Source organism: Lithobates pipiens, unplaced genomic scaffold (assembly GCF_037356315.1).
Source record: "Lithobates pipiens isolate NorthernLeopardFrog02 unplaced genomic scaffold, aLitPip1_a1.2 Scaffold_16, whole genome shotgun sequence".
In the NCBI taxonomy this organism is placed as follows: Eukaryota; Metazoa; Chordata; class Amphibia; order Anura; family Ranidae; genus Lithobates; species Lithobates pipiens.
In genome coordinates this window covers 546,016,816-546,043,086 of record NW_027507748.1, presented here as the reverse complement: position 1 = coordinate 546,043,086, position 26,271 = coordinate 546,016,816, and the positions used below count along the sequence as shown (strand labels likewise).

General features: G+C 41.7%; 1 protein-coding gene across 4 annotated transcripts in view; it reads left to right on the top strand.

The window, feature by feature from the left end:
• ITGA7 (integrin subunit alpha 7) overlaps positions 1 to 26,271 on the top strand; it is a 206,745-nt gene that overhangs the window by 65,613 nt on the left and 114,861 nt on the right. For all 4 annotated transcript variants that reach the window (XM_077483363.1, XM_077483361.1, XM_077483360.1 and 1 more), the window contains exon 2: positions 21,605 to 21,732. In XM_077483363.1, coding sequence (XP_077339489.1) covers positions 21,605 to 21,732 — 128 coding nt within the window. The remainder of the gene's footprint in view (positions 1 to 21,604; positions 21,733 to 26,271) is intronic.

Here is a 26,271-nt window from a genome sequence, read left to right as displayed (position 1 = left end):
GATTTCGACAACCAAATCCGTCGGATCTTCTCTGTCGGATCTTGTCCGAAACTGTTGCATACACACGGTCGGACTAAGTTGTCGAAAAATCCGATCTTTCAGAACGTGATGACGTAATTTCGTTACGATGGGACTACATTCAGGCTAGTAGCCAATAGCTTTGATGTAGGAATTTGATCTGAGCATGCGTGGCACTTGGTCCGATCAAAATTCGCTACACATGATCGGAGTATGTCCGACCGGCCCAGTTGGTCGGGAAATATTTCCAACATGTTGGAAAATTGGGTCCGACGGACATTCCGAGGGAATCAGTCCGATGCATACCACACACAGTCGGATTATCCGACGACACGGTCCGATAGGACACATTCCGACGGATTCTCCGGCCATGTGTACAAGTTCTAAGGGTACTTGCACATGGTACTGAAGGATGAACATTAGATTCCTGAAAAAAAATTCCTGCCTAAAAACAAGTATGGGTTGTACAATATATACACAAGTAATTGCATACACGTGCAAAAAATTCTGCTAGCTTTTCTTGGGGTGTGTTGTATGCACGCATGCACGCATTTGCATGTATATACTGTCCAGTAGAGCTGCACGATTAATCGTTAAAGAATTGAAATTCTACCCTCCTACCAATCTTAAAAAAGCATTTGCCCGATTCTATGTAACAAGTGAAGAGAGTTCTCCGCTCACTTCTGACAGCTGAAAAAAATAAAAATCCAGACAGCCTGCCAAGTTTATCTCAACATCGGAGATAGCTGTAAACAAAGTAACATTTCGTTCTTAGATCAAAGGAATGAACTTCGGTCTGTAAATGAGGTCAATTTAACCACTTAAGGACTAGAAGTATTTGCCCCATTAATGACCACGCCATTTTTTGCGATATGGCACTGCGATGCTTTAAGTGACAATTGCGCGGTCGTACGACGCACTAACCAAACAAAATTGACATCCTTTTTTTTCCCCACAAATGGAGCTTTCTTTTGGTGGTATTTGATCACCTCTGCACTTTTTATTGTTTGCACTATAACAAAAAAGTTCGAGAATTTTGAAAAAAAAATTTTTTTTTACTTTTTGCTATAATAAATATCCCCCAAAATATATAAAAAAACAAATTTCTTCCTCATTTTAGGCCAGTATGTATTCTTCTACACATTTTTGGTATTAAAAAAAAATCACAATAAGCCTATATTGATTGGTTTGCGCAAAAGTTATAGTGTCTACAAAAAAGGGGATAGATTTATGGCATTTTTATTATTTATTTTTTTACTAGTAATGGAGATGATCCAAGATTTTTAGCAGGACTGTGACATTGCAGCAGACAGATCAGACACTTTTGACAGTTTTTTGTGACCAGTTACATTTATGCAGCAATCAGTGCTTTAAAAATGCATTGATTACTGTATAAATGTCACTGGCAGGGAAGGGGTTAACACTAGGGGCGATCAAAGGGTTAATTGTGTTCCCTGGGAGTTGTTTCTAACTGTATGGGGGCTGGGCTGACTGTAGGAATAAAGAGATCGCTGTTCCTAATCGCTAGGAACAGACTATCACTCTCAGCTCCCCTGTCAGAACAGGGATCCGCCATGTTTACACTGGCAGATCCCCGTTCTGCCTCTGTGTGGAGTGATCGCGGGTGGCTGTCGGACATCGCGCCTGTCGGCCACGCACACAGGCTCCGGCCGTGTGCGCCTGCTATATTTATCACATGTAGCGATGTACAATGACGGCAATTCGCATAATAGAGCCAACCTGCTGCAGTACAACTGCGGCGGCTGGTCTTTAATTGGTTAAAGACTAGGGCCGCGTACACACGCGCGGACTGTTCGCCCAACTTTGTCCGTCAAACAGTTTCGGCAAACAGTCCGCTCAAAATTAGCATGGACGGACATGGCCACACACGACGGACGAACAGTTTGCTGAAACCGTGCGCGATGACGTGAACGGCACGTACGACGGGACGAAAAATACGACGTCCTATACACTGCATTATAACTTTCGGCGTGTAAATCCTTTCTGAGCATGCGCGGAACTTAGTTTGACGAACAAGCCTACACACGAGCGGACTGTTCGCTGAAACAAGGTTTCAGCGGACAGTTTTTCGGAAATTCCGTAAAACCTTGTTCGTCAAACTGTCCGCTGAAACTGTCCGCTGAAAGCCCACACACGAGCGGACTGTCCGCCCAAACACTGTTCAGCGGACAAAGTTGGGCGAACAGTCCGCCCGTGTGTACGCGGCCTAAATCTTTTTCTGACACTTGTTTCTTACAAGTTCAAATTAGTATTTTTTGCTAGAAAATTACAAAGAACCCCCAAACATTATATATATATACCCTAGAAGGGTCGTAAGGTTGCAGTATTTTACATCACACTGTATTTGCGCAGCGGTCTTTCAAACACATTTTTTTTGTATAATGTGAAAGATAATGTTACGCCGCAAGAATCGTGATCTTTATTCTAAGCAAAAAAAAAATCGGGATTCTAATTTTTTCCAGAATAGTGCAGCTCTACTGTCCAGCAATGCTGATTTTCATATTTTTTTTTACTGATGTTTTTGCAGCGCAATTTTATGCAACTGTGTGTACAGTCTCAAAAACAATGGGTTGCATTTAGAGCTGTATAAAAATAAAAAAAACACCTGGATGCCTTAAAGTGGATGCACATTATAAAAGACTTACCTTCAAACGAAGCCCTCCAGCGGCGCACTGTCACCGCTGACAGGGCTTCCATCTTCACTCGGTCTTAAGTCCGGGTTCGCGGGCTGCGCGATGACGTCACTCCCACGTACGCGTGTGGTCACTGCACAGAGCTCTGAAAGAATGGCATGAGTATGCTGTACCTTCAGAGCGCATGCGCCAGTGACATCCCTGGCTGCCAAACAAGCGAATATCTCCTAAACGCTGCATGTTTAGGAGATATTATTTTTCCTATAAGTAGGCTTTATTATAAGCTTACCTGTAGGTAAAAATCACAGAGGGGGGTTTACTACCACTTTAAAGTGTAAAGATTACAACTTGTATATTTTCTGAATTGAAGAAGGACTGTTGGACGCAGTGTGTGCTTCCTTTTTATTTCTGGAAACATCTGTGCAGGGATAGAGTCTGGGAATGGTGTGTGTGTGTGCTGGAGGAAATGAGGCCTGGCTGTCCCTGGTGATGCTTTATTGAGCGATTTTCATACAAAGCTCGTTTTCACAGCAATATAAGATGTTAAGCTGTTTATATTGTAATCTCCAGGCAGTAAGCAGGGGACCATTACATGTGTAACAGTGCCGCGGTATAACGGACAAGCTATAACGAAGACCATTACGAAGCACAGGGTACTTCTTCTTCAACGTCTTTCCCCTGTAATGCATGAGAGTTTTTCCATTGCCCTAGCTTAGTTTTAGGACTGCTGCCACCAGAGTTGATTTATGAAAAACGGCCATTAACTACCAGCCATGTTCTGTCCTTTTGTTTTCCAGTGATTGAGGAAGTGTAAGCATGTGTCTGCTTGTTCTGGGCAATATTCCATTCTTGCTTTCCTCCATTGCCACTGTTATGTAAATTCTCAATACGTGGTTCATGTCAGAAAAGGAATCCTGTACTAAGAAAATCCTGGAACTGTCATCTTTTTATCAGATTTAACACTTTCTAATGCTTCCAACACAAATGTTTCTATGTGTAGTTCTGTATGAGTAAAGTGGCAAGGCAAGCACTGAAAGTGCATCATCATGTCAGGAAGTCTCAGTGTTTGCCAGTTTCCTTCCTGAACAAGTCTAACGTAGGACATGAAAGAACAAAGGTTTCTGGTGAGGAAACTATACAAACTCACAAGATTTTGTGATGAGAAAGACAAACACCCCTTCTTTACAAAACATCTTGGTAATAGATTGGCCTTGGCACTACTACCCATGTTTCTATTATGTAAGGTAATTGAAAACGTAAAAAAAAAAAAAAAGATTGTCGTTTAGTCCTCTATACACAAAGGACATATTTTCATGAATATACAGGTACCTAGAACCATCAACATCTCTAAGGCCCCTTTCACCCAGGTGGTAAAAACAGGTGGTTGATTCACGTCACCCCCTCCTCCCAGCTGCCCAACGGCACCAGATATGGTATCACTCGGATGAGTACACATTCCCACAGCTGTGATGCTTTGTATTGCGGGGTGGAAATGTTAACTCTACATGCAGAGTTCAACTGGTTTACAGTTGCGGCACAGATCTACAGCTCAAAATTACAGTTCGGCAATAATAATAAAAAAAAAAAGCCATCAAGAGGTAGCAGCATTGCCCCCGAATGCCTGCAAACCTCCTTGTCCCTTGAGAAGTGATCATGGCATAAATACAGCAGAGTTAAGAGGGGACAACAAAGAGATTTGGGTCTGAACAACAGTTATCAACTATGTATTATATATAATAGAAGTGTTTTGCAATAAAGGGTTAAAGGGAAAAAGGGGAAAAATTAAACTAAAGCTCACATCTATGTAGTGCAAGGTCCAGCCTAATCGAATACAAGTTGAATGGATAGGTTAGAAGGCCCTTATATTGTGTAGTTTTGGTAAATCTAAAGTTGATAGTACAGCGATTGTATGATTAATTTGTAACGTGACCCTAAAGCCCCGTACACACGAGCGGACTTTTCAACATCCAAAGTCCGTCAGACCGAGTCCGTCAGACTATCCGATCGTGTGTGGGCTGCAACGGACTTTAGCTTCGCAAAAGTCTGACGGACTTTAGAAATGAAGCATGCTTCAAATTTTCCCGACGGAACTCCGCCGGACCCGGTCCCCTTCGAAAAATTCGCTCGTGTGTGTGCTACTCCGACGGACTAAAACCGACGCTAGGGCAGCTATTGGCTACTGTCTATGAACTTCCTACGTCGAATCCAGTCGTACGTCATCACGTTCGACTCCGTCGGAGTTTGGTGTGATGGTGTGTGGTCAAGTCCGTTCGGTCGAAAAGTCCGCCAGAACTCCGTCGGAACTCCGGCGGAACTCCTTTGGAGGTCTGTCAGACTTAATCCCTCTCGTGTGTACGGGGCATAAGACAAAATCACTGACATACGATTCATGCATATTCACTTAAACCTTGCAAGATGATTTTGCAATTAAGACAAGCAGTTATATGAATACATACCATTTACTCATGGTAGTTGGTTCCAGAAGTTAGAAGATTATGTTACTGTATAACTATATAACATAGCAAATCAGCAGCAATCCAGTCCAATCAGGGCGCTCCACAGAGGCATGTTCCCCACCACTGTCCCCTCAAGCGACATCTGCATCGGCAAGGCTCTTTTATGGCAGATAAAGAGCCATAACTATGCAAGCATTTGCTAATGGTAGTGGTTGAAACAATAGCAATCTCAAACATATTGTACAGCAATGTGGATCAATGTGAATTTATATTCATATTTTAATATTTAGAAAGTCCATATCACAATAAGTCTATATATATATATATATATATATATATATATATATATATATATACTTTTTTCTTTTTTTTCAGGGTCGTTCGACCCCAGGATAAAAGTGGTCCCCGCTACCTTTTCTTTTTTTACATAAAATACAGCATTTGCCACTTAACCACTTCAGCCCCGGACCAATTGTCAGCCTAAGGACCAGAGGTCTTTTTACAATTTCGCACTGCACTGCTTTAACTGGTAATTGCGCGGTCATGCAATGTTGTACCGAAACAAAATTTGTGTCCTTTTCTTCCCACAAATAGAGCTTTCTTTTGATGGTATTTGATTGCCTCTGCGATTTTTATTTTTTGCGATATAAATGGAAAAAGACCGAAAATTTCGAGAAAAAAATATATTTTCTACTTTTTGTTATAAGAAAAATCGAATAAACTCAATTTTAGTCATACATTAAGGGCAAAATTTATTCAGCCACATGTCTTTAGTAAAAAAAAAAATGTCAATAAGCGTATATTTATTGGTTTGCGCATAAGTTATAGCGTCTACAAACTAGAGTACATTTTCTGGAATTTACACAGCTTTTAATTTATGACTGCCTATCTCATTTCTTGAGGTGCTAAAATGGCAGGGCAGTACAAACCCCCCCAAATGACCCCATTTTGGAAAGTAGACACCCCAAGAAAATTGCTGAGGGGCATGTTGAGCCCATTGAATATATATTTTTTTGTCCCAAGTGATTGAATAATGACACAAAAAAAAAAAGTTTACAAAAAGTTGTCACTAAATGATATATTGCTCACACATGCCATAGTTATATGTGGAATTGCACCCCAAAATATATTCTGCTGCTTATCCTGAGTACGGGGATACCACACATGTGGTACTTTTTGGGAGTCTAGCCGCGTACGGCACCCCAAAATCCAATCACTGCCTTCAGGATTTCTAAGGGTGCAAATTTTTGATTTCACTCCTCACTACCTATCACAGTTTTGAAGGCCACAAAATGCCAAAATAACACAAAACCCCCCCAAATGACCCCATTTTGGAAGGTAGACACCCCAAGGAAATTGCTGAGGGGCATGTTGAGCCCATTGAATATTTTTTTTTGTCCCTAGCGCTGCCTGGGGCGACGCAGACCCTGACCCTAAAACCTAATTGATATCACCCGCCGGGTGATCAGGGGGTTAAACCTTTATTGGGTAATAAATGGTGGGTGCCCTGATGCTATAAAAAGCAAACTAACTAACCAGAGTCACCCGTAACACTTATACGGTGATCACTGGTGAAAGGGTTAACTAGGGGCAATCAGGGGGTTAAAATCTTTATTAGGTAGTATATGGGGGTCCCTGGCGCTATATAAAAACCTGATGGGGAACCTAAATAACTAACTGGCTAACCAGCGTCACCAGTGACACTTATACGGTGATCGCTGGTGAAAGGGTTAACTAGGGGCAATCAGGGGGTTAAAACCATTATTGGGTAGCTAGTTAACCTAGTTTTTAGGTGAACCTAAAAAAATAACTAGCTACCTAGCGACATTAGTGACACTAATGCAGCGATCAGAAAAATGATCGCTTAGTGACACTGGCAAAATGGGGTGAAAGGGTTAACTAGGGGCAATCAGGGGGTTAAAAACGTTATTGGGTAGTATATCGGGGTACCTAGCGCTATAAAAACCTGGCGGTGAACCTAAAAAAATAACTAGCTACTTAGCGGCACCAGTGACACTAATGCAGCGATCAGAAAAACGATTGCTTAGTGACACTGGCAAAAGGGGGTGAAAGGGTTAACTAGGGGCAATCAGGGCGTTAAAACCATTATTGGGTAGTATATCGGGGTACCTAGCGCTATAAAAAACCTGGCGGTGAACCTAAAAAAATAACTAGCTACTTAGCGGCACCAGTGACACTAAGGCCGCGTACACACGGGCGGACTGTCTGACGGACTTGGTCCGCTGAAACGTGTTTCAGCGGACAATCCGCTCATGTGTGGGCTTCAGCGGACTTTTTCAGCGGACAGTCTGGTGGACTAAGTCTTTCGGAATTTCCGTAATACAGTCCGTCCAACTTTGGTTTCAGCGGACAGTCCGCTCGTGAGTAGGCTAGTTGGACGGACTAAGTATGGCGCATGCTCAGAAAGGATTTACACGGCCGAAGGTTGCATTGCAGTGTATTGGACGTCGTATTTCTAGTCCCGTCGTACGTGCTGTACACGTCATCGCGCAAGCTTTCAGCGGACTGTCTGTTCATCGTGTGTGGTCAAGTCCGTTCATTCAAAAGTAGGACGAACTGTCTGTCGGATTGTCTGACGGACTTAGTTGGACGGACAGTCCGCCCGTGTGTACGCGGCCTAATGCAGCGATCAGAAAAACTCTTGTGTGCCTATGTGTGCCTACATGTCAGGGTAGTGTTGGTGCACACTTACTTTCACTGTTCTCCTCGTAGTCCGGTCAATAAGACCGCCCCGAGGAGAATGACATCACTTCCTCCCTGCCTGTGTTTACTATACACAGCGGGGGAAGCTTCTGATTCGCCAGGAGCAACGGCCATCCCCTCATCTCGGATCGCTCCTGCAGCGAAACGGACCCCCCACCCGCTGGAAGGCGAGCGCGTACATGTACGTGCTTGTGCCTATCGGTGCCATTGCACCAACGTACATTGCCATGCGGCGGTCCTTAAGTGGTTAAAGAGTGGACATGTGTGATGCAGAACCTCCCTATCCTACAACTTGGTGATACCCCACTGAAAGTTTTCTGTATGACCAAAATGATTGTATTATCAAATGCCTTTGGGGAGTCTATTATTATTATTATTATAATTATTATTATTATACATGATTTATATAGCGCCAACAGTTTACGCAGCGCTTTTCAATGTATAGGGGGGGGCAACACAATTACAGTACAATACAAGGGTACAGGAGGGCCCTGCTCATAGAGCTTACATTCTAAAGGGAGGGGTGGTGGTACAAAAGGTAATAGCTATAGGTATAGCTAGTCTATTGTTACTTCTATACATTTCACTGGGATTGAATTTGAGTTTCAACATAATTACCTTCCTAAAAAGAAAGAATTTAAAAAAAAAGAAAGTCCATATCAAATTTGGACACATTCCAGTCACTAGGGATCACACTTTTGTTGAGCTGTTTAGTTATCTGATTAATACAAAACAGTTAACTGGCTAATCATTTTTATTTCAAACCATACATACCATATTACATACGGTATATGAACTGAAATTCAGCACATCTTTACAAAATATGACTTGAATAATTTGAGGAAGTAATATGCATTAGGCAGACTCTTTAAAATGAATAGTAAATGACACTGTGAGGCACTAGGGGCTGAATAGTCAAAGGGGTTGATTTACTAAAGACAATAGGCTGTTCACTTTGCAAGGTAATATTCCCCAGAGCTTAGTGCATGAGGTGAAGCTCTGCTGACTCCAATCATCCAATCATGTGTAAGCGAAAAAGTTTTTACTCATGACTTAGTATTCTTTGCAAAGTGAATTTTCACCACATTCAGTAAGCATTGGGTGAAAAAATTCTTGCAAGGGGTAACTTCCCTTGCAAAGTGAACAGCCTATTCTTCTTTAGTAAGTAAACCCCTAAATTTTGTGAAATGGGAGACTGTAAGGTGAATATAAGGTACAAGCAAACAATAAAAGGTGTGCTATGGTACTAGGCACGTGCTAGGTATAAGTTAATAAATAACATATAAAGAGACATAATAAAAGTACATTAAACATATGATGAGCTCATCCTAAATTGACATATCTATGCAAATAAAGTACATATAAAATGTGCAAACACTGTGCAAAAAAAATTAACAACCAATGCAATCCATACATACAAAGAAACCAAAACAAATAAGTTCAGAAATAAGTTATGCGTAATCTTGAAGGTTCCGTGGGCCTCTTCTTTGAACTCTGATCTTTAGTTTTTTCCGTAGATTTTCTATTGGATTCGAGCATGTGATTGGCTGGACCATTCTAGCTGCTTTATTTTCTTTCTTTGAAACAAATTGAGCGTTTCCTTGGCTTTGTGTTTGGGATCATTGTCTTGCTGAAATGTCCACCCTTGTTTCATCTTCATCATCCTGTTAGATGGCAGCAGACTTTTATCAAGAATGTCTTGGTACATTTTTTCATTCATCCTTCCTTCAATGATATGAAAATTGCCAGTACTGTATGCAGAAAAATAGCCCCACACCATGATGTTCCCCCTTCCAAACTTCACTGTTGGTATGGTGTCTTTGGGGTGATGTGCAGTGCCATTTGACCTCCAAACATGGTTTATATTATGGCATCCAAAGAGTTCAATTTTGGACTATATTATCCCAGTATTTCACATGCTTGTCTAAATATTGTACATTAAACTTTAAATGAGCTTTAACATGTTTTTCTTCAGCAATGGAGCCCTGTACAGTATGGTGAGGGTGCATACAGGCCATGGCCATTGAGTGCATTACTTGTTTTCTTTGACACAATTGTACCTGCTAATTCCAGGTCTAAAGCTCTCCACAAGTGGTCAGTGGATCTATGACAACTCTTCTGATAATTCATTTACCTCCTGTGTCAGAAATATTCCGAGGACCACCTGATCGTGGCCGGATTATTGTGAAATTATGTTCTTTCCATTTCCGGATTATGGCCCCAACAGTGCTCATCGGCCTCATGACGATGTCAACTCTGCGACGAAACGCGTTGGGAGGAGCGACATGCTGACGTCACCGCCACGGGCATGTGTTTTGTAGCCGGCCGGGCACTATTTTATGCAAATTTTAAAGTGCTGTGTGTTTATACGCTGTGCCTTTTTTTATTTTTAAATAAAAATACCCTATGGGTTTTACCTATGATTGCTCCATTTTTCCTTCTTTTGAGCAAACAATTATCTACCCTTCACCATTTCATTTGGTACCAGTGGAGAGCCGATTGAGTAAGACTGGGAGACCTTTATAGAGGATTTGCCGATTGTATCGTTCTTGGCGATTGGATCATGTGGGGAGATCTCTCTCTGAGGAAAAGGCCCCGGCCGGGTTATGGCCATATGTGTTTGAAGTTTTCACAGCTGGTAAGCGTGCACTTCTCTTGGTGGTGGGATCCTTTCAGCACAAGTCACTTTGTTGTGGAAAACATTTCAGCTGTCACTTGATTTCTTCACGGACTGTGGACTGTTTCATATTTAAATTTTTCGTTCTTATTTATTTTGTAAATTCACTTTTCTTTTTTTAATTTTTATGTATATTTTTATATGAATTTTTTCTATGAACACATTTATGAATTCATTTTCACTTATTTGTTATAGTAATAGATATTTATTCATTCACTATTCATCAACACAGTAATTCATTTTTTGGCATTTTCATTGTAATTGGTATTTTTTGTGTATAGGATTTATCATTTATTTATCCATTCATTGTTCAAACTATGAATTGATTTATTTTTAGGTTATTTATTTCATTTATTATTTTCTTGAGCGCAACTTTTTTTGATTTTTATTGGTTATTGGTGCGTATCTCACGTGGTGTTGCTGCTATATTTGTGTTTTTTGTCCAGAGCAATTTTCTTTGGGTATAAGTGCTCATGAGAAGTTTAGAAATCCTTCCGTAACAAATTCCATCAGTATGTTTTGCAACAATAAGGTTGTGAAGGTTTTGAGAGAGCTCTTTGCTTTTACCCATGAGACACCTTTTTATAGGCAATCAGTTGAGACTAAACCAGCTGATATTAATTTGCACTGACGAAGGGGCAGGATTTCTTTCTAATTACTGGTAGATTTCAGCTGGTGTCTTGGCTTCCCATGCCTTTTTGCATTGCAGCCATATATACCACAATCTTGCATGCAAAGGTTCCACAATCTCCTAAGCCAAGATAGGCTCCATGGAGGAAGTTAAAGTACAGAGGAAGATTTACATAGTGTAGTATTTTACCAACATTTTAATAAAAGAATCAAATCACACTTACAATTTTGAATAAATTACACAGCACGTGTTACAACCAGCCAGCAGGTCCAAGCGGTTAGGCCGACTTGTGGAATACCATCACGTGTGAGGCCCCTCAACGTTTTTCTGTAGATGCCGCATTCTGTTTGATCGAATTGAGTTTTATTGTATTTGTTTTACTTCGTTTTTTTGTCACTGTTTACAGTTCCCCCCCCCCCCCCCCCCCCCAAGGGCACAAATATTATCTTGGGTTTAGTATGGAAATATAAGGATGGTCAGGGGTTAGGGACAGGTAGGTTAAAACTTAAGTGCAACTACAAAGCGTAATTACAACTTAGGCTCCATGCACACTGGAGCTCATAAACTGCAGTTTGTTGGAGTTTGGGCGTTTTTTTTTAAAAGCCCATAAACTCCACTCTATGTTAGCCTATGTGTCCGTCCACGCACATATGGACGTTTTTTAGCTTTAATGAGCAGTGGAGTTTATGGGCTTTTTTCTGAACGCCAGAAATTCGCATTTAAAGTGCAGATTTTCACCGGCAAAAAATGACAAACGCGCATAAACGTTCTTAAACACGCCTTAATTAGTGTTCGGTGTTCTATTTTTTCAATGCATTGTGGGAGTTTGGAATGCACTCTGGGATTTTTGGCGTGTCCTCTGTGTATTTTTTTTTTAAAACGCCAGTACAAAACACTATTAAAAGCACGTTTTTCAACCAGCATTTTCTGCCAGCAATCTGGCATCCAGAAAAATCTTTTTTGAGCTTCAGTGTGCATGGAGCCTTAAAGTATAACTAAAGGCAAAACTTTGTATTAGTTTTGGATAGAGTTTTAACTGGATTCACTCTGTTTGTCCTGTTTACCATTATCATTGAAAGAGAAAGTAAAAGAAAATCCCAAATGTTGGGTTGTCCCCAGAAAAGTAGTAGAGGGAAAATCTTCCAATGGCGACACTAGTTCTGGAGACCTGGGGGTCCCCAAGGAACTTCCTTAATTTGCAGGGATTTCCTCTCACTTAAGCCTCTTACACACGCTTATTTGTATGGATCACCAAACGTCTGTTTTTTGTGGCATGCTAGTCTCATGTCGAAAGTGAAGAGGTTATTCACAATATGAACATTTTCGTACGACAGAATATGTCAGAAGTAACGTACCGTATATACTCGAGTATAAGCCGAGATTTTCAGCCTCTTTTTTGAGGCTGAAAGTGCCCCCCTCGGCTTATACTCGAGTCATCGCTGTCTGCCCGCTCGATCAGCGTGTCGAGCAGACAGACAGCGGCCATTCTATTCAAAAGCCGCGCCTCCGGCTCCGCCTTCGCCTGTGATAGGCGGAACACTGAATTTCCCAGCAGCCTGTGTTCCGCCTATCACGGACATCGTATCATCCTCGTACTACGGACGAGGATGATACGACGTCTGTGATAGGCGGAACACAGGCTGCTGGGAAATTCAGTGTTCCGCCTATCACAGGCGAAGGCGGCGGCGCAGCTTTTGAACTTTACAATGGCCGCCGACGAAGAGGGCACGGGACGGCACGGCACGGGACGGGACGGGACGGGGGCAAGGCAAGGCACGACACGGGACGGATGCAAGGAGGCAAGGCACGGCACGGGACGGAGGCAAGGAGGCAAGGCACGGGACGGAGGCTCGGGACAAAGGTAGGCTGGACACACACACACACACACACACACACACACACACACACACACACACACACACACACACACACACACACATGGATGGAGACACACACAGGGATGGATGGATGGATGGATGGAGACACACACACACAGGGATGGATGGATGGATGGATGGAGACACACACACACAGGGATGGATGGATGGATGGATGGAGACACACACACACAGGGATGGATGGATGGATGGATGGAGACACACACACACAGGGATGGATGGATGGATGGACACACACACACACAGGGATGGATGGACGGACACACAGGGATGGACGGACACACAGGGATGGACGGACACACAGGGATGGACGGACACACAGGGATGGACGGACACACACACAGGGATGGACAGGCATGTCTCACCCTCGGCTTATACACGAGTCAATAAGTTTGCCAGTTTTTTTGGGGGTAAATTGGGGGCCTCGGCTTATATTCGGGTCGGCCTATACTCGAGTATATACGGTAATGTGTTGAATAATTTTGTATGTAGTCCTTTGTTTTTGAGCATGCGTTGTCTTGCTCTTACGATTTTTTTCGTACGAAAACTGTACTAATGAAGCAAAAATCAGACATTGACTTCACATCAGACAAAAATTTTATAGTCTGCACAACCAGCTTGTCTGACGAAAAAAAGCGAAATCGCCTGTCAAAAATCGTCAAACAGCTGATCGTACAAATTTTTCTATTTGATTTTCATGTCGTATGTATGGGGCCTTTAGTGTTTGGCTATGGGACAGAAATTAAGGAGAAATTAGGCACAGATGGCGATACAAATTTTCCAGGAGTTACAACCCTTCCTTGCTCTATCGAAAATGAAAAAACATTTTATTTGCCTATAGTCCTACTTTAAACTATTAATTAAAAGTGCCATAAATATTCCAGACCCTGGGGTTCCAGTTGTTGGCAGCCCCCCCACCCCCTACTGTAACCAGGTATTTTCCTTTGTGTCCATTTTGTTTCCTTACTCCCTATTGATATTCACCCCCTTCTAGTTTAACCCTTTTCTAAAAATAATGGACACTTTATAAACATATCTCACGGCTTGGGGTCCTTAGCAGAAAGAAGCATGACAAGTAAGCTGTTTGTCACAAATGTGAATAATACCGAGCTATGGGTAAAGTTTATGTACTTGATGCAATCATGATTTCCTGTAAGGAATGTACCACCCTTTGCTTTGTATTACTCCTCTCTCAATTATGATGTGCATTGTGACTTAACTGCTTTTGTGATGTGCCAGAAATACAGAATTAAAAAAACCATAAAGATCACTGTCACTTTGTTTGTGATTGCTTAGGACCTCTTGTAAACACATCTCTGGATATGCTGATCATTTTTACATGTAGGTTTTACTGCAGGTAACCTATGTCCATATCAGGGGTGGACTGACAACTCATGGGGCCCCCGGGCAATAAGAGATTATGGGGCCGCACAGTATACACACACACAGTATACAATCACACAGTATACACAGTGTACACAGACATGTTTCTATTGGCTGAGAAGGTCAGGATTTTTAGACCAAAAGGATGTCGGTAAGAGACAATTCTGAGGCAGATGTAAAACAAAAATACAGATTTTTACATACTGTCCCTGGTTTTACTGAGGCTGGCAACCCTGATGGGGCCCCCTAGTGGCTCGGGGCCCTCGGGCAGTGCCCAAGTGGAGCAATGGTCAGTCCGCCCCTGGTCCATATGTATTTTTCATCATATGCTCAGTTTAAATTATATAAGAGAGTGAATCATGTAATATATTGAGTTGGCTGCCAAATATAAATAAAAAAAAGGTGTTTGTAAGGTATTGCAATTAGTTTGACCTTTTTACCCGTGAGATGCGTCAAGTGGGCATAGATCCTTAGAGTAACATTACAGACTTAAACACATCTAATGGCCTGCCAACTTTGTTTTTGTAGTTGGTGTTTCCAGCGAACCATGCAAACACACAATTGCACTACAGTCTTCTGTCCTTCTATAGACACTAGGAGATTCTATGGTCCCTAAGAACAAATATGTTACAGCACAAAAATAAAACACAAGGGTAGAACTTGATCCACTCTCGCAGCAAGCAGGGAGGCTCACAGCTGTGATAACACTATCATTAAAGCAGAATTAATTACTGGGGAATCCCTTCCTAATGACTCTAATCAGTCTTCCTGTTCACCTGCTTCCCTTTAATTACAGTTTTCCTATTTATTTGTAATGATTATTCCCTAGACTATATCCACAAATCACTCTCAGCTTTGGGCAATAGGTTTTCTGTACCCTGTTGCATAAAAATGAATAATATTTTACTACCTTTTTATTGTCCATATTAACTATTGTAGTGCCTTTTGCTTTGCTAAATAATGAGAAAAGTGATGCTAATTTTAGTGCAACAGAATACATTTCCTCATCTAAAATAAAAGGCATTGCAGGATTTGGATTGTATGCATGCAAACCAGAGAAAGGGAAGAGAACGTATCCATGTCGGTGCTGCAGAGCTCTCCCTCTCTCCCTGGACACTGCACCTATCAAACATGGCACTTTTGTATTAAGGGTGGGTGGAACTCAATGGGGAACTGAGAGATTAGTTCTCCATAAGGTCTGCCAGGCTGCTGATTGACAGCACATGGCAGTGGGTGGGTACCAAGCCGCAATTCAGTCCAATATTGGCTTTCAAATCTGCCCATTGTCATGCGCTGTCAATCAAAAATAAGGCGGACCTTATGGGGAACCAGTCTCTCAGTTCCCCATCAGGCTCTGCCCACCCAGTGAATATTGACATTTGGGTACTGACATCATCACTATTCCTGTCTCATTTGTTTACATTTAGCTTTTGACCATGGAATCTCCCAACTGGCAGCTGAATGTGGCCAGGGATACAGTACTTTGCAGGAAGCTTTCACATTCATGAAATCTTCTTGCCACAGACATTCTCCACTCTGAGTACTGGTGTATGTCTGCATGCCAGCTCAGAGCTGGTCTTAATTACCCTTCGTTTTCCAGTAATTCTTTAAAAAACTTTCACTGCCATAGTAACGAGTTCTTAAAGTGATGCAACCAGCTGAATATGTTGCCTGTCAGTAATGCTACCAAGACTGGTGCAAATGGCAAACTAGCAGGCTGTAATTTCTACATTTGCTTTTGCAAAGAAAACTGGTCCCTTTACTCCCAAGTAATGCATCTTATCTTGTTATTTGTAAGAATGTAGAGATCTTATTTAGCTCCTGTGTGGTCCCAGATTCTTGGACAGGCTTGTTGTTGCAAGGAGCTGTTTATGGAGACTTGTATGTTAACTGCCTTTGGCCCAGTGAGTGTATTCACAAAGGCAAAAGGCAGTAACCAGTGGCAGACAGTTGAATGCCAATAAGACAGAGGATTTCCATTTGTAGTATTATCTCTTTTTTTGGAAGTGTCTATAGCTAGGTATTGTATATTCAATTCCTGAATATTTCTGAAAATCCATTGAAAATAAACACACTTACAGTAAATTTCCAGTAGACTTTTTGAGACTCGTTATGCTTCATCATTCTGGCATTTGCCTCCCTCACTTTCAACTCTGAAAAAGGAAGAAAGTTGTGTGATTTGCATTGAGGGCAGCGGAAGCTTCATTTATTGAAGACATGCTTTAATTCACTGACCAACAACTGTTCGAATGACTCAAAGTCTCCCACCGTTCTCCATGAGGATCAGATCACGCAAAACATTTTCTCAGCTTTCCTCAACACCCTTCTCATGTCGTCAGTGTGAACACCTTATTACAGCTGTTTAGATAAACCTCTCCTGTACCCCTAAAGGATTACCCCCACCTCTAAAACACTGTATCCATCTTATGTCAACACAGAGGGCCCCACTAAGAAGGCAATGTGCAAGCCAGCTATCTTCATTTATTAGTCCTTATTACTCTGCACTGAAAGATGAATTCGGACTGGTCTCTGTGGCTTGCTACGCAACATTGGTGATAGTCCTGCCTTAATAAATAAACCCAACTCTTTTTACAGTGTTGTATTATCTGCTATTCTGTTGTTGTGTGTGTGTGTGTGTGTATATATACAGTTTATATTTTGTTTCAGATAATCAGTAAACCTATTTAGAAGTTTACCATTTCATCATGAAATTGACACTTCCGTTGCTGATCCTTTTTCTAAAAACACTAGTTGCTTGACTAACCCCTTTCATTAAAAATTTTGAGCCACTGGCCAAAAATAGGTAAGAAATTCTGACTTTTCAAACCTGATTTCTATTTTATTTGATCATGAAATTGACATGTTTTATTAGAGGTTTGCAAGAACAGCAAGGGTATCAATGCATCGATGTATGTTAAAGGAAATCTATGGTCACAACATACACCTTCATTTTATAACACCAACATTGTAAAAGCAATACAACAATAGTTATTTTTGATAATCCGATATAAGCTTACTTGAAAAACGTCCTTTCATGTTGTGATTGCTGCCTGTCTGATGGTCATCTCTTTCCACATCTTCCTGTATTCCCTGCATGCTTTGCAGCTTCTCCTCTGCTGTTTAGTTTCACCTTCTAAGGACTACATATCCAATGGTACTTTGCTGCCTGCATCTGTACTGACTCCGTCGTCTGAAATTCCTCCTCTCAGCACCTCTGTCTGTAGTTCAGAAGATATGCTCCATGAAAATGTGTGATACAGCAGTGTCTACCTTACAGGGCATAGTGAATATTACTCAAGAAAGTAAATATGTGGAGATCTTCACAAAATAAGTTTTCAAACTTCAAAATCATTCAGATGAATCAGGGTGAGAAGCAAGAAATAACTGAAATACAATGTGAAAATAAATATATATTCTTTCATTTTAACCAGATACACGCTTTAAGGCATCCTCTGAGCAAAATTTAAAGTGGTTCTAAAGGCTGAAGTTTTTTTACCTTTATGCATTCTCTGCATTCCATTAGCTCCCACTGCTGTCAATCACAGCTCACAGCCAGTGAGGAAGGAGCAGGGGGCAGGGCTAAGCCCCGCTTTGTGTGTCTTATGGACACACAGAGCAGGGCTTATGAGCGAGCGTGCAGGAGTCCCCCCATAGCAAGTGGCTTGTTATCAGGACTGCTCTGTACAAAATCACAGAGCACCGAGCAAGTAAGTATAACATGTTTGTTATTTAAAAAGAAACCAGACCTTTAATATCACTTTAAATGCTAGTATTCTGTAACAGTGAGAAGCTGTAACATAGAAATACAGTTTTGGCAAGCAAAGTGCCCCCTAATTCTTTCATGGTTTACTTTAATATTACTACATGATACTTTTTTTTACAAATAAGGAAATAGTAATGCTTCTGGTTGTTATGTGATGCTAAGGTCTGAAATTAAAGACATTTGTGTCTCTGTATAGCTGCAATAATATATTGAGGAAGAGTCACTGTGATGCCAGTTAAAGGTTAAAGCTGCGGCACATCTTGATGCACAGCTGTTGGTATCTGTCTTCATGTCAGCATTCCAGCACTGTGTGTCAGGAATGGCTCAGTGCTGTGGCATCCATGCCTAATATGCCCCATTATGGTGCACAAAGGTACTGCTGTATATTGGAGGTTTAGTAAGTGGGTGTCAGGCCCGAATGAGTTTGGCAATGAGTAATAACCACTGTTTAACATTCCCATGCCCATGCCCACAGTTATTATAATGCTGAGCCCTACCAAAAGCTTCAACTGTAAATAATGTGTTATGCTGACACTTTCTGGATGTGTGCTGTTCTCAAGGGATTTTTCCCCACTGATCCAGCAAAGTGCTAGCTTAATAAAATTTTATGTGAGGGTGTTAGAATTTGTTCTTTTTAATTTACTTTTCTTAGAGAACATCTTTATTTAAAGCCTAATTCCAGGTTAATTTTTTTTGGACTGCACTACTTACCTTGTGCAGTATCTGTCTGGGAAATTAGTCCTTTTCCCCCTTTTGAGGCTGTGGCCATGAGCATCTCTTGTGGCTGTGGCCATCACCATCTCTTGTGGCTGTTGCCATGAACATCTCTTTTGGCTATTGCCAAGAGAACTTAGCAGGCCTGCAGCTCCTCTACACAGGGCCATGGACACCTTACACGAGGGATATGCAATTAGCGGACCTCCAGCTTTTGCAGAACTACAAGTCCCCTGAGGCATAGCAAGACTCTGACAGACACAAGCATGACACCCAGAGGCAGAGGCATGATGGGACTTGTAGTTTTGCAACAGCTGAAGGTCCACCAATTGCATATTCCTGCCCTACATCATCCACCCATCAGCAGACTGGCTGTCATAGACATGCCCCTTGTAGTATTAGCTTTTATGATCATAGCACAAATGTGTGCTAATGCATCCTGATGACTAAAACTGTCCATAGATTCCTCCATCCACACAAATGAGGTAGCTGCAGTCATTGTTCGGTTGAGAATTTTTACACCTGGCTCCTTCGATTTTCAGATCGAAGTATGTCAAGCCAGTTGGTGCTGACACCCATGGCTCGAATTTCAACAGTAACACTTGGGAGTAAACAATGCTTCAGGCTTGGTGGTGAGTTTGAGTAAAAAAAGGTACAAAATAGCAGTGGTAGGATAAGGAATAGTGCCCCATCATTGGGTCAATAGGAGGATTAGAAAAAAACAAAAACATACTTGGGGGCACACCCTAAAATTCTTTACTTTCAAGATGGTGCTGCTATAAGACCAAAAACAGTAGAAAACAGATTACAGCGCACACATACAAGAATGCCATTTATCCTGTAAGGCTAGTTAAAAAAACCCTGAACATATTTCAAAAAATACGGAGGTTTGGTTACACTATATGGTCATATGGTGCTAAGCCCACTTACTGCGACAAAGTACCCCGAATTAGTAGGTCCTACCCTAGTAATAGAATGAAAAAACCTGCGTCTCAACCATGGGAGACAAACTCCTCTATGTAGGAGAACAGAAGGGATTCCTCCTATTGCACTGGTGGTCACTAATAACGGTATTGGTGGTAGGAGTAATGCCCTTTCATTGGTGTTAGTAGAGACAATAGTGGCCCATGATTGGTGTCAGTAGGAGGAATTGTGCCCTGTCATTGGTGCCAGTGGGAGGATTAGTGCCCCAGCATCAGTATCAATGGGAGGAATAGAGACTTGCTATTTGCGTCAATAAGAGGAATAGTGCCCTGTCGTTGGTGCCAGTGGGAGGAACAGTGTGCCAGCATCGGCATCAGTGGGAGGAATAGAGACCTGCCATTTGTGTTAATATGAAAAATAGTGCCCCTTGTCATTGGTGCCAGTGGGAGGAATAGTGCCCCAGCATTGGTATCAGTGGGAGGAATAGAGACCTGCCATTTGTGTCAATAAGAGGAATAGTGCCATGTCATTGGTGCCAGTAGGAGGAAGAGTGTACCAGCATCGGCATCAGTGGGAGAAATAGAGACCTGCCATTTGTGTTAATAAGAAAAATAGTGCCCCGTAATTGGTGTCAATGGGAGGAATAGAGTTCCAGAGGCTGGATAAAGACAAATAAAGGGCCAGTGTTTGCGGGCCATTGCCTTGCAGCATTTTAAAAGAGAATTCCATGGAATACACACATAGATTTCAGTCTCCGATACCCCACACTGAAGCAAAATCTGGACTTTTCACATTTGTTTAGTAAACTAATTCCAACTTTGAAATACAGTAGCGTTCAAAGAGCTTAATTTTACAACAGACAGTCATAGGATAGAGATTTAACACTGATTCCCTTGTATGTAAACCTCAATAATATGGTGCCATTTTCTAGTGAATATGATTTATATGAACACTTATTTATTGTATGTATGCAGTGCTGAAATATAATTCCAAATTAAATGAATCACAATTATGTTTTTATGTATTTTTTTTTTTATTAGTTCCATGACATATTCCATGAAGATGTATTGGTGAATTTAGGCATGAGCACAACAAGCTCCCAATGATTCCCACCAAACCTAAAGTAGTGTATATGATTCTGAGGCCACGTACACACGCGGGGACTGTTCGCTCAACTTTGTCCGTCAAACAGTTTCAGCGGACAGTCCGCTCAAAATTAGCATGGACGGACTTGGCCACACACGACGAACGAACAGTCCGCTGAAACCGTGCGCGATGACGTGAACGGCACGTACGACGGGACTAGAAAACTACGTCCTATACACTGCAATGCAAACTTCGGCGTGTAAATCCTTTCTGAGCATGCGCGGAACTTAGTTTGACGAACAAGCCTACACACGAGGGGACTGTTCGCTGAAACAAAGTTTCAGCGGACAGTTTTTCGGAATTTCCGAAAAACTTTGTTCAGCAGACTGTCCGCTGAAACTGTCCGCTGAAAGCCCACACACGAGCGGACTGTCCGCCGAAACACTGTTCAGCGGACAAAGTTGAGCGAACAGTCCCCGCGTGTGTACGCGGCCTGAGTATGTGATTTAGGAGTTTAGATATTTTGCATATCAGCAGTCTTCCTAGCTTAAGAAAGAGATATAATATCATAATTCGACTTCGGAGTGGTTCTTCTGTTAGGGCACTGCAGACAGGTTTTGTTTAGGAATGTCTTGTTAAAATTTGATATTAAAGCACCTATGTTCATGTTTTTCAGGCTTTTGGTGGGGGCACCACAGGCAGCAGCATTACCAAATCAGTTCTCAAATCGTACAGGGGGTCTATATGGCTGTCCGTTGACTGCAGAGGCCCAGAAATGTGAAAGGCTTGACATTGATGATGGAGGTACGGTACATCATAGTTATTTTATTTACTAGTTGTCTTGCATTTCATTCTTTTAAAGAAAGTCTTAATGATGCATATTTTTAGCATGCAGTAATCAGACTAAGCGTTTAAGGAAAACGCAAATTACTTATGACATTGATTGTGCTGTCCTGTACTCCTTTCCTATTCCTTCAATTTAGATCAATCTTTGGTATGAAGAAGTAACTTTATGTAGATCCATCCTATTCTCACTATATACTGTATGTATAGAAATGTCATAATTCTGTTGTTTGTTAGATCCTTCTTTTTTCCTTTGCTGTACATATTTGTAAGTACATATAAAAATACACAAAATAAAACTCCTGGGGCCTCACTTCTTTTTAAAGCTCATCTCCAGGCTCATCCCCTTTCACTTTGACCTCCTTCTGTCCCTCCATGCCATCCATCTCCAAGCTTGATTCCTTCCCCTCTGACCTCCATGTTTCCCTCCAAATAGGTACTCAGTACCTACTTTGCTACACCCCTGTGTAAATTGGAAGTAATGTTCAGTCATGTCATCAGTAAGAACCATCCAATGCGAACATCAGAAGGAGGGTCCATCAGTGAGCCAGGTGGATGGAGGCACTGCCAATTTGCATATGCATTTCCCACTAAATCAGGCAGGTCTGAAACTAAAAGTGGCCATTGAGGAGTGGCGAGGAGACTGAACATTGAGCACACAGATTGCAGACAAGGGTGGTTTCCCTCACAAGGAGTCTTGGGATTTCGCTAGCTGAAAGCAAATTCAAAGAATTGGTGCACATTGGGGGATCCAATCTACTAAGTGAGGTTATTTTATTTATTCTAGATACTTGTATAGTGTCGACAATTTATGCAGTGCTTTACTTATATACTGTATATATATATTGTACATTCACATCCGTCCTTGTCCTTAAAGAGCTTACAGTCTAAGGTCGTCCCTAACTCATATTCATACATACACATACTAGGACCCATTTAGACAGGAGCAAATTAACCTACCAGCATGTCTTTAGAGTGTGGGAGAAAACTGGAGTACCCGGAGGAAACCCACACAGGCACAGGGAGAACATGCAAATGCTGGGCTCCAATGCAAATGCTTGGAATTCAAACTAATGACCCCAGTGCTGCCAGGCGAAAGTGCTTAGCCACTGTGCTGCCTCATGTAAACTAAAAAAAATACTGTATTTGTCAATACTTGTTAATAATCTTTATATAATATGTATTTTATGTAGGATCAAGAAATGTAGCTTTGGGAACCTTAACCTCCCTGGCGATATGATTATTTCAGATTTTAGGTGCTGAAAGCGGTACAATTATTTTGCATGGAAATTTAGCATTTTATATTGTAGTCCTGTAATTCTTAGGAATTACTCACTTAAATCTGTCCAAACCAGAGTCTAGTAGACATCCCGGGTATAATAAAGTTTGAAAAATGAAATCATAAATTATAATATAATAAATAACTATAAATAATTATACCAAACAATAATAAAAAATATTCAATAATGTAATCAAATCAAAAACACTGAAATTTGCTCAGTTGCAGAATTGTCACTGTCATTACTTTTCAGTGTTTGATGACGGATCTCCCCACAAATCGCTATCGCTCAATTCTGTGAGTGATTCCAATTTATTATCGCTGTTTTCTAGCTGGTCTAAAACCATTTTTGATGTAAAGGGACAGTTTTGGTTGCTATGGACAATCTCCAGTTTCCAGGCATAAAGAACCATTTTTATAATATAAAACTGCATGCAGGACATGGGAGAAACCACAAGGGACAAAAGGGAGGTGAAATAATTACATACAGCAATGTAATCTGTAAGATTACACTATACTGTATGTAATGTGTGTGTTTTACTTTTTAAATTTGGCGCTGTTCTCCGTCCCCGTGCGTCGCAACGCTCGCAAGGAACGGAGCCCGGTGATGTGATAGATCGAGCGGAGGACGAGCCACCTCGTGTACAGCGGGGGGACATCGCTGGATCCAGGGCACAAGGTAAGCATACTCTTCCTGGATCCAGCAATGCGGTCCCGAGTCTGGCTCGGAGTTACCGCTAATGGTACAAAATTTTCACCCCGAGCCAGACTCGGGAATACCGCCAGGGGGGTTAAAGAATATTTAAACCCAACATTTTGTATTCCTAAAACTGTATGTGCCTGCTGTACCATGTACTTGTATGAAAATGTATCCTGTTCTCTTTGTGATGCTTCCTTTGTGTGAAAATCCCTGGTGTTCCTGCCAGTCCCTCTGCTTTCCCTTTTAAGAAATTAGCACACTAGACAGGGGAGTGTGGTCAATTTTAATGGTAGGTTTATTTTACCAGTGAGAGACAGAATAACAACAAAAATATCCAGAAAAACGCATTTCAAAAAAGTTTTTATGAGTAAAGTGAGTATTTGACCCCATCACAAAGCATGACTCAGTACTTTGTGGCAAAACCCTTGTTGGCAATCACAGATGTCAGACGTTTGTTGTAGTTGGCCACCAGATTTGCTTAGATCCCAGGAGGGATTTTGTCCCACTGCAGATCCTCTCCAAGTCACTAATGTTGCGGGGCTCAAGTTTGGTAACTAGAACCTTCAGCTCCCTCCACATATTTTCTGTGGGATTAAGGTCTGGAAACTGGCTAGGCCACTCCCGGACCTTAAAGCGGAGTTCCACCCAAAAATGGAACTTCCGCTTTAAGGGAAGGTGACCCCCTGACATGCCTTATTTGGCATGCCATTTTTTTTTGGGGGGGGGAGGAGCGGAAACCCTCTTTTTAGAGGGTTCCAGCTCCCACTTCCGAGGCTCCGCAGTGTCCCGCAGCACTCAAAGTCAGTTCTCCTCTCCCCACTCCCTCTCGGCAATCATCTGGAACACGTCACAGGTCTCAAATGATTTCCCGGCCAGTCACAGCGTGCTGCGCAGCTCGCGCATGCACAGTTGCGTGCCCCAGCCAGGCGCCCACAGTGTCAATGCCAGTCCAGCAGAGAGGAGGGGGAGACAAGCAGGGCTTTGTTCCCCTGCATTGCTGGACCCTGGGCCACTCCTTTCTTGCCTTGACCTTGTGTTTAGGGTCATTGTCATGCTGGAATACCCATCAACAACCCATTTTCAATGCTCTGGCTGAGGAAAGGAGGTTCTCAACCAATATTTGATGGTACATGGCCCTGCTCATCGTCCCTTTGATGCAGTGGAGTTGTCCTGTCCCCTTAGAAGAAAAACCCCTCCAAAGCATAATGTTTCCACCTCCATGTTTGACTGTAGGGATGGTGTTCTTGGGGTCATAGGCAGCATTCCTCCTCCTCCAAACACTGTGAGTTGAGTTAATGCCAAAGAGCATGATTTTGGTCTCTTTTGACCACAACACTTTCAACCAGTTCTTCTCTGAATCATTCAGATGTTCATTAGCAAACTTCAGACAGGCCTGTAAATGTGTTTTCTTGCGCAGGGGGACCTTGCGGGTGCTACAGGATTTCAGTTCTTCATGGCGTAGTGTGTTACCAATTGTTTTCTCAGTGACTATGGTTCCAGCTGCCTTGAGATCATTGAGACGATTCTCATGTGTAGTTCTGGGCTGATTCCTCACCGTTCTCATGATCATTGAAACTCCACAAGGTGAGATCTTGCATGGAGCCCCAGACCGAGGGAGATTGACAGTTATTTTGTGTTTCTACTATTTGCCAAAAATCGCACCAACTGTTGTCACCCTCTCACCAAACTGCTTGGGGATTAGCTATGTGGCCCATTCCTGCCTTGTGCAAGTCTACAATCTTGTCCCTGACATCCTAAGACAGTTCTTTGGTCTTGGCCTTGGTGAAGAGATCAGAAGTTGATTGATTGATTGCTGTGGACAGGTGTCTTTTATACAGGTAACAAGCTGAAATTAGGAGCACTCCCTTTAGGAGAGTGCTCCTAATCTCAACTCATACCTGTATAGAAGACACCTGGGAGCCAGAAATGTTGCTGATTGATAGGGCATCAAATACTTATTTCACTCATTAAAATGCAAATCAATTGATAACTTTTTTTTAAAAGTGTTTCTGGACTATTTTGTTGTTATTCTGTCTCTCACTGTTAAAATAAACCTTCCATTAAAATTATAGTCTGATCAGTTCTTTGTCAGTGGGCAAACATACGAAATCAGCAGGGATCAAATACTTTTTTCCTCACTGTATGTGATCACTGATCCACTTGACCTCTGGAAGATTTAACCCCCTTAATGACGGGCCATTTTTTGAGATACAGCACTGCGTTATTTTAACTCACAATTGTAAAGTCATGCGACACTGTAACCAAATAAAATTTTTAACCCTTTTCCCCACAAATAGAGTTTTTTTTTGGTGGTATTTGATCATCTATGCGTTTTTTATTTTTTGCGCTTCAAACAAAAAAAGGCCAACAATTTTGAAAAAAAAACAACAATTTTTTACTTTCTTCTATAAAACATATCCAATGAAAAAAATATAAAAATTTAATTTCTTCATCAATTTAGGGCAATATTTATTCTGCTACATATTTTTGAGAAAAAAAATCCCAATACGCGTATATTGAT